At 47.2% G+C, this 9,270-nt stretch overlaps 1 protein-coding gene across 3 annotated transcripts; it reads left to right on the top strand.

The window, feature by feature from the left end:
• The first annotated feature begins 525 nt into the window (after window positions 1-525).
• LOC123190726 (vacuolar cation/proton exchanger 3) lies at window positions 526-5,302 on the top strand. 3 transcript variants are annotated; one of them, XM_044603436.1, is made up of 12 exons: window positions 526-659; window positions 1,840-2,061; window positions 2,308-2,375; window positions 2,445-2,473; window positions 2,564-2,760; window positions 2,836-3,048; window positions 3,275-3,409; window positions 3,747-3,863; window positions 3,953-4,006; window positions 4,237-4,353; window positions 4,551-4,644; window positions 4,762-5,302. In XM_044603436.1, exons 2-12 carry the CDS (start codon window positions 1,840-1,842, stop codon window positions 4,773-4,775), a joined length of 1,260 nt encoding a protein of 419 aa, XP_044459371.1. In that variant the 5' UTR covers window positions 526-659; the 3' UTR covers window positions 4,776-5,302. The 3 variants fall into 3 exon arrangements, with proteins under 3 accessions (XP_044459371.1, XP_044459370.1, XP_044459372.1); XM_044603435.1 differs by lacking the exon at window positions 526-659 and adding an exon at window positions 666-953; XM_044603437.1 differs by lacking the exon at window positions 526-659 and adding an exon at window positions 1,071-1,402.
• The last annotated feature ends 3,968 nt before the right edge of the window (window positions 5,303-9,270 follow it).

The raw sequence follows: 9,270 nt of genomic DNA, 5'->3' as shown, positions 1-9,270 counted from the left end.
AGCGGTGCAGGTGGGCAGCGGTTCCCCCTAAAATTACTATACATGGCCCCACCACTAACCCAGCCCCTATCCGCTACGTGTGCCTCAAAACCATGCGTCCCATTGCCTCCCCTGCGGAGCCGTCCACAAGATTGGGCGGCTTGTGTAGGGTGCACCGGATGCTGCCAAAGAGCACAACTGCATTATTAAGTAACTAGGTTCTTATTTCATACGAATCCCTGCAGCAACGCAGGTGTCATGAAAAACCCAGACGCGGAAACTCTTCCTCAAACCACTCTTCTCTTTTTTTGAGAATCATCACTCAAACAACTCCTTTGCAACATGACATGCTACTCGGTCCATCAATACTTTCCTAACGAGCCCATAACCAGCCAGCTGGCCACATTTCAGCAAAAATGTCGTTAAGACCTTTCCTCCTAACTTCACCGCAAAGGAAAAATCCCATGCCGAGATCCAGACGGCCAAGGAAATTTCCAACATTAAAGGGGGGCACGACTTGACGCCGCAAGCACGAGCCGGCACCAACACCAACACCAAGTCGGTCTAGAGTCACATGGAGGAGACGTCCCCCCACCCCGAACCGAACGTGCGTGCGTGCCCCGTCTGCCACGGGAGGAAGGACGCGACGAAAGCGGGACGGAAGCCGGCCCAATTTCCCGGTGCGGCGCAGCCCTTGTGATTGCGAGCAGCGAGCGAGCGAGCGAGCGCCTACCCACTCCGAACCTGCAAAATTCCGTGCCCCCTCGAGCCGAGCCGACCCGACCTCCCGTCCCCCTCGGCGGCCGGCGAGGACCCGTTCCGTTCCCACCACGACTGGCTTTCACCTCCTCCTCCCCCTCCCCCTCCCCCGAGCCTTCTTGGGCCGCCGGCAGCGAGCGAGCGATGCTCCCCAGGGCGCTAGCGGCCGCCTGCTGTTGCTGATCCTCCCGACTCCCCCGCCGGTCGTCGCCCAGGTTAGTTGTTGGCGGTGGTGCTGGCGGTGTCAGATTCAGGTGATGTTTGTCGAGCGATATCCCCTCGGATTTCGGTCGACGCAAGTAGTAGTAGTGGCGGTGGTGCTGGTTTCGAATTTAGTATTCGTCGTGGTGCTGGGTTAGTGCCTTAGTGGGCTTCCCCCCGTGCCGTGCCGTGCCGTCGTGCGTCCTCCTCGGAGCACAATTACCCGCTACTCCCCTCCTCCGTGCTCGCTTAGTGCCAGGCTAACCGCACCAGGATCCCGAGATTTCCCCGGCTCCGGCAGCCCAATGCTCCTCCTGCTCCCGCGGATTTCTCGCCTCTGATCTCTCCCCGAGCCCGCTTCTTCTTCCTCGCGATTCGGCGCCGACAGCTACTCAGTAGCCAGCCGGCCGGCCGGGCACAGTGCTGCTGGACAGGCCTGGATTGGGTTCTTCCTCCTCCGTAGGTAAGGGAAAACAGCCAGCTTGATTCAACGGGTTGTTCCGGGAGTCCCTTGGGGATTGATTCCTCGGTTTGCCCTGCCACCGAGCAATCGAGATCCGAATAGTTCTTTCCCCCCAGTCCAGCCAGTTGCCGCCGATCTGATTGCCGCGTCGTGCCCTGCTAATCCGATCATAGTTCAGTCGGGTTATTCTTCCTCTCCAGCTCGCAAGATCGATCTGAGTTGACTCAGGATTTTTTTTTCTGCTCGGAAACTTGACCTGGTGCCCCGCTGCGGGCGCAGCTTGATTTTTCCAAACAAAATCGGTGAACCCCCGTATCCCACGTCATGTCCGCCGCTTTGACGCGGAATAGGAATCGAGTTCGCACCTGGCTTTGGGAAAGTTGCTTCTTTTAGCAGTATTGTTTGCTCACGAATAACACCCTTTTTTGTGGATGCAGATGATGGAGAATCATCAGATCGAGATGGGGGCTTTCAAGGCAAACGGCCTGGATGTGCCCAACGGCGTGCTGCGGTCGACCATGATCCCGTCCTGGAGCTTGCACACCACCGTGAAGAGAGTATTGCAGAGCATCAGGACCGTCATATTCACCTCCAAGCTCAACCTGCTCATGCCCTTTGGGCCTGCGACGATCGTTCTGTACTACACTACGGATTGGCATGTAAGTGTGTTGTTCATGGAGATTGATCTCTAATACGGCGCGTTAATTTATATATATCACTAGTTGTAGGCTTTTTCACTCCAACTAATAATTGTATATCGACACCACCTGGAGATCTTTGGCAAGAGCTGATGATCTTACTCACTGATCTTCAGGAACATATCTTTTGTTCAGTAGTTCAACGGCAGGTTTAAGTACAGATGATCAGTGAATGCTGACATTGTTTATATTTCATCAAACCTGCAGGGAGTGATTTTTCTTTTCAGCATGCTAGGAATAACACCGTTAGCTGAGCGTCTGGGTTATGCAACTGAGTGAGTTACCAGACTCTCTACTTAGTTTCCTGACTTTGTTAAAATCTGACATCATTTCCTGTTCTCCAGGCAGCTTGCGGTATACACTGGTCCAACACGTATGTCACTTTTATCACTCTGGTTAATAACTTACTGGAAATTATAGTTTTTGAAATAAGTACAATATCTTATTTTTCTCCAAATTGCAGTTGGAGGCCTTCTGAATGCCACGTTTGGGAATGCAACTGAGATGATAATAGCAATATATGCTTTGAAAAATGGGATGATCCGAGTAGTTCAGCAATCGCTATTGGGTTCTATATTATCAAATATGCTATTGGTGGTTGGTTGTGCTTTCTTTGCTGGTGGTATTATTCATCGCAACAAAGACCAAGTCTTCAGCAAGGTGATGTTTGTGTGGTTGATTTTAGTTTTCCAAGGGAAATCTCTGATAGTGAACTCATGATTTTCTTTACAACAGGCAACTGCTGTTGTTAACTCAGGTTTACTGTTGATGGCTGTTATGGGGCTGATGTTTCCTGCTGTCCTTCATTTCACAAAATCAGAAATACAGCAAGGAGCTTCTGAGCTTGCTCTTTCAAGATTCAGTAGTTGTATTATGCTCGTGGCATATGCAAGCTATCTTTATTTTCAACTAAGTGCACGGAATAGCAGTTACAGTCAAATTGGCAGTGTAAGTGTGGTACCTCAATTGTTTACTTCTTGCTGATGACATGACCATCGCTCTGATAATATATGCCATAGGCGTATCCTTGCTGATGACAAACTATATTGGTGCTCTCAATTTGGAACGCCATATGATAAACTAATAAATTTCCTTAAAGAAGATCACTTCAAAATATAGCTGCAAACCATGCTCATCATTTGCTGAAGGTTTCACCAATATTATGAAATTGCAGGAAGAAGTGCCTAATGAGGATGCCACCGAGGAAGATGAAGAGGTAGAGATTAGCATGTGGGAGGCTATTGCGTGGCTTGCAGTGTTAACGATATGGATTTCTGTCCTTTCTGAGTACCTGGTTAATGCCATTGAGGTATTTTCTTTCTCCCCAGTAGAAAAAGACAACAAAATTATCAGTTTTCTTCATATGTTATAATTGAAGTTAATTAAAGCTAACCTAGTTGATGACTTAAGAAAATCCGTTTTGTTGATAATGTGCACTCAGTGTGTCAGGGAAAATGTGCATCTTCAATTTTTAAGTCACATGACTCGTACATTATTGGTCTAATTGATGGTGAAAGTTAAATCTTGAAAGCGTGCATGTCTTATCAATTGGAACGGAGAGAGTACCAATATAGTGTCAATCTTACAGGTTAACTGTATACTCTGCAAGGATGTAATTGACCATTGTTTTGCTCTATTGCTGCCAGGGAGCATCTGATTCATTGCACCTACCAGTGGCTTTTATCAGTGTTATTTTGCTTCCTATCGTGGGCAATGCAGCAGAACATGCTAGCGCAATAATGTTTGCGATGAAAGATAAGCTCGTAAGTGTTTGTATATGTGGTTACTGTTGGTGTTTTTCCTCCTTCAGCATCCTCCTAACTGTTTTTGCATTTGCTTTACGCTGCTATAGGACATAACAATAGGTGTTGCAATTGGATCATCAACGCAGATATCAATGTTTGTGGTAATGCTTTTGAACTTAATATCCCATTGTGATATCTGTGTACTGTGTGAATGTTAGCACTTGTTCAGCCAAGTACAGTTCTGGTCATTTTTTGTTTATTAGGGAGTTAAATGTTCTACTGGTCTGTGTCGTTTGTAGATTGCTGCTATTCCTCCACTTTCTCTATTTGTCCGCGCATCATGCCTGATTTCTTATTTTTGAAACTTGACATGTGTTCTCTGTTAATGCAGATTCCATTTTGTGTTGTCGTTGGTTGGATGATGGGGCAAAAGATGGACTTGAATTTCCAACTATTTGAGACAGCAACTCTCTTCATAACAGTGCTTGTCGTGGCATTTATGCTACAGGTAAGTTCTTAAGCGGTTACCAAGAGTCTTTTGGTTAAACATAAACATGCATGGTGGGCTTGTAAGGTGTTTTGTACTCCTTGAGGACATATTTCTAGTTTACCCTTTGCGCTGATGTATTACGGTGCTACAGACATCCATCTTGGTAAAGCTTCAGTATCATGTGCTTATTTGTTTCTCTTTCTTTTTTTATGCAGGATGGCATTGCAAACTATCTGAAAGGACTTATGCTGGTTCTGTGTTATCTAATAGTTGCTGCCAGTTTCTTTGTCCATGTCGATCCACAAGCCAGTAAGCACTAATTCGTCGGATATATATAGATTTTCTTCTAGTTTCCATGATCGAGATAGTTCAGTTGCTGCCTGAAGGGAATGAACATGCAAGTATTAACGCATGACTCTCTTGCAGGCGATGATGATTGACGGCGCCACCAACAACGAACACTGTAATTACTGTACCAAATACCCCCGATGACTCGCTAATCTTATTCCGACAAGCCGCCCCCGCTCCTCCTCTAGCAAAGCCCAGCCTGTCCGAAGCATTATCCTGACTGAAACGATGACACGGCAACACCAGATCATCGTGCGTTGGTCCCTTTCATAGCCAAGCTGCTGCGGGGTTAATCCCTTTGAGATTTCTCTTGCGAATTAAGCGAAGCTTTGAGGAGGGGCGCTATTGGTAGTCACCATCTTAATGTATACAGAAGCAACAAGCCCGCCCGCCCGCCCGCCCTAAGTCTGCTGTATTCGATTTATTGAATTGAAGAGTTAAGAAGGCCCTTTTTTTTTTCCTTCCTCTGTTTTTCTTCTTCTATGGGGTGGTTTGTTGGTTCATCAACCATACATATGCATAGACAGTCAGACTCACATACGTGTGAATATTGAGACGGGCCAATTTTGTGGTATCTTACAAATTTTTTTATGGTGGCATTTCCTATTGTGTGTGACCTTGGATTTAGCCCAGCCTGGCCTGTGTGCCTCCAAGTGAGCCCATGTGCTGGTCAATATACTTGGGCGTCCCACCACGGCCCACTTTGTCCCAACTGTTTGGTTGGTATTAGCCAGCAGCCCACTGAAAGTTACATGGGTATTAGGGTATAAGCAGGATCGCACATAAGAAATGCATATATATATTTCTCTCAATAAAATGCATTTTTTTGTGGATGAAGAAAATGCACATATATTTCTAGTTCAAAAACTGCAGGCTACAGGCGAACACGATAGCAAGTTATTCAGGCTACAACACTAGTGAAACTATCTGAAAATAATAAAACTCTGGTTTAGGCTACAGGCAACCAGATTGTGCCACCATTTGCTTCAGAAGTGAACATCCCTCGCTTCACAAACTGACCGAAACTTTGTGAACCCAGACGCAGACTACATCTAACAATGATAAATTCGAAAGAAAAACGTCAGAACAAAGGGGAAAAGACTTCAGAACATGACTGCTGGAACTAGTTAGCTGTGTCTAGCCATGTACGTAAGTAATCAAGTGCATTGTGATTAAGGGATTAGGCACATTAAATTTTTAGGGTGGACCAGGCACACAATGACAGTTGACACGTGAGGACAACTACCAACCTCAGAACAAGCAGATGATAAGTTTACTCCCTCCGTTCACAAATATAAGATGTTCTAACTCTTTTTTTTAAAATCAGATCTATATATAGACACGCTTTAGTGCGTTTGTTCACTAATCTCAGTTTATAACATCCAAAACATCTTATATTTGTGAACCGGGGGAGTATCAGTTAGTAACAAACAACATAGGAACCTGCAAAGAAAAGAAAAGAAAAACAACAGAGGAGATGCATCTGTTTTTCCTTCAGGTTAACATCTTGTACCTCAAGAGACTCTGAATTGTAGACGAAGTGCCGTGTGCACGCGCACACCGCTACACCTATTGGGCACGAATACAATCTTGTTAGTCGACAAGCACATGAAGGATCATCAGCATTTAGCAGGAATGCCATTTCAGAACTTGACATGCCTCCTTATATTTCAGAACACTAAAGAGAAATAAACTTGTTTTCTAAGAAAAGATCATTCAGAAAGTTGAACTCTAAATCTATGTCATGTTCCAACGCGGACCATCTCCAAGTTTGTAGTCTAAGGGCATCTCCAACGCGGACCATTAAACCGCCCTCATCCGGTTTGGACGTACTTTGCCAGCCAACATGGTCATGTATATGTCTACTAGCCGGTCCGGACAGCTGCCACGTACACGTCCTGCAACCCTGACCCACCCAAAGCCCTCTCCCTCGCCCGCGCCCTTTCCCATCCGAAGCAGTCAGCGCGGCATTCATGCCGGCCAAGAGCGGACGTAACCTCTCACTTAGAGCTGACATTGAAGCGGCAGACCGGCCGAGAATGTCGCCCATGCCGCTTCCGGTGCACGCGCCTACTCTCTCCATTCGAACGACACCCGTCCATCTACCTCTCTCCATTAAACATGTACAGTTGCCGAGGAACCTACTCCGGCACCCGCATGCGAACGCCACCCGTCTGTCCGTTTGTCGGCCACAATTAACCACCTCGCCGCTTGGCCTAACATCCACCTGCTATTTAAACGCCAAACCTGACAACAGCCGCATCTAACCTCCTCTGCTCCCTATCTTCTCTCGGCACCACACCCGCCATGGTTTTGAGCTCCAAATCTTTGTGGGAGAGCCTCTCGGACGAACAAAAGAAGGAGATCGCCGTCATTGGGGCCGGCTGGCAAGCTGACAAACGGACAAGCTCTCCGGAAGCCAGTATTGCGGACGAGCCAATAGAAGAGGTGGCCGATGATGAGCCGGCGCCACCGTCCTCGCCGGCCCATGCCGGCATCACCATGGGCGAGGCGCGGGCACACTACACCAAGTTTGAAAAATTATCCAAGTTTGAATGAAATTCCTTGCCTTGTTTAAATTTGCATCAAATTTGTTTATTTTCAGTAAATGTTGTTCGAAATGTCTACGGACATATGCAACTCACAATTGGACGGCTGGCTCCCGCATTAGTGTCCGTGGACTGGTCCCCACCAGTGCGCGGACGGATACAATGTTCTGTTTGGGGGTCAAAGTTGCAGATGTCGTTAGTTACATCAAATCGCTTCTAAATGTCTGGACCAGACAATTAGGACACTTTTGTTCATCCAAATGGGGTTACATCAAGTGTCCGTGAACGCGGACAAATACCCAAAATATCATAAATCGGACCCAAAATGTAGAAGTGGTTTGGTGGAGTCCAGACACACTATAAAAAACATGGACCCTCACCACAAGCCCACTTTTCCTCCTCCCTCTCATCTCCATCCTCTCACCATTGGACAAGGGGTGGACATTTGATGCACCGGGTTGGGTGGCAGCTCCCCCATCCATAGCGCGCGGATGTTTTTGAAGGAAATATGCCTTAGAGGCAATAATAAATTTGTTATTTATATTTCCTTATACCATGATAAATGTTTATTATTCATGCTAGAATTGTATTAACGGAAACTTAGTACATGTGTGAATAAATAGACAGACAGAGTGTCCCTAGTATGCCTCTACTTGACTAGCTCGTTTATCAAAGATGGTTAAGTTTCCTAGCCATAGACATGTGTTGTCATTTGATGAACGGGATCGCATCATTAGAGAATGATGTGATGGACAAGACCCATCCGTTAGCTTAGCACTATGATTGTTTAGTTTATTGCTATTGCTTTCTTCATGACTTATACATGTTCCTATGACTATGAGATTATGCAACTCCCGAATACCGGAGGAACACCTTGTGTGCTACCAAACGTCACAACGTAACTGGGTGATTATTAAGATGCTCAACAGGTGTCTCCAATGGTGTTTGCTGAGTTGGCATAGATCGAGATTAGGATTTGTCACTCAGTGTATCGGAGAGGTATCTCTGGGCCCTCTCGGTAATGCACATCACTATGAGCCTTGCAAGCAAAATGACTAATGAGTTAGTCACGGGATGATGCATTACGGAACGAGTAAAGAGACTTCCGGTGACGAGATTGAACTAGGTATGATGATACCGACGATCGAATCTCGGGCAAGTAACATACCGATGACAAAGGGAACAATGTATGTTGTTATGCGGTTTGACTGATAAAGATCTTTGTAGAATATGTAGGAGCCAATACGAGCATCCAGGTTCCGCTATTGGTAATTGACCGGAGATGTGTCTCGGTCATGTCTACATAGTTCTCGAACCCGCAGGGTCCGCACGCTTAACATTCGATGACGATTTATATTATGAGTTTCCTGTTTTGATGAACCGAAGTTTGTTCGGAGTCCCGGATGAGATCACAGACATGATGAGGAGTCTCGAAATGGTCGAGACATGAAGATTGACATATTAGAAGGTCATGTTTGGACACCGGAATGGTTTCGGACAGGTTTGGGCATTTTTCGGAGTACCGGGGGGGGGGGGGGGGGGGGGGTTACCGGAACCCCCCCCCTCCCCGGGGGGGGGGGGGTTAATGGGCCTTCATGGGACCTAGTGGAAGAGAGGAGGCGGCAGCCAGGTGGACGCGCCCCCCCAAGCCCAATCTGAATTGGGTTAGGGTTGGGGGCGGCCCCCCTTTCCTTCTCTCCATCTCCTCTTTCCCCCCTTCTCCTTGTAGGAATAGGAAAGGGGGGGGGGGCGGCGAATCCTACTTGGAGTAGGACTCCCCCCCTTGGGCGCGCCACCCCTTGGCCGGCCTCCTCCTCCCTCCCCCCTTTATATACGTGGGAGGGGAGCACCCCATAGAGACAGAAGTTGATCTTTTAGCCGTGTGCGGTGCCCCCCTCCACAGTTACGCACCTCGGTCATATCGTTGTAGTGCTTAGGCAAAGCCATGCATCGGTAACTTCATCAGCACCGTCACCACGCCGTCGTGCTGACGAAATCAACTGGATCAAGAGTACGAGGGATGTCACCGAGCTGAACG

This window comes from Triticum aestivum, chromosome 2A (assembly GCF_018294505.1).
Source record: "Triticum aestivum cultivar Chinese Spring chromosome 2A, IWGSC CS RefSeq v2.1, whole genome shotgun sequence".
Lineage (NCBI taxonomy): Eukaryota > Viridiplantae > Streptophyta > Magnoliopsida > Poales > Poaceae > Triticum > Triticum aestivum.
The sequence above is the reverse complement of the archived record's forward strand: the minus strand, read 5'-3'. Positions and strand labels throughout refer to the sequence as shown.

What these genes read in the sequence shown, in the direction of transcription:
- LOC123190726 (XM_044603436.1), top strand. Translation starts at nt 1,840, where the DNA reads ATGATGGAGAATCATCAGATCGAGATGGGGGCTTTCAAGGCAAACGGC. An exon ending in TTGCGATGAAAGATAAGCTC is followed by an intron (nt 3,864 to 3,952) that starts GTAAGTGTTTGT and finishes ACGCTGCTATAG; the next exon opens with GACATAACAATAGGTGTTGC. An exon ending in CGCAGATATCAATGTTTGTG is followed by an intron (nt 4,007 to 4,236) that starts GTAATGCTTTTG and finishes CTGTTAATGCAG; the next exon opens with ATTCCATTTTGTGTTGTCGT.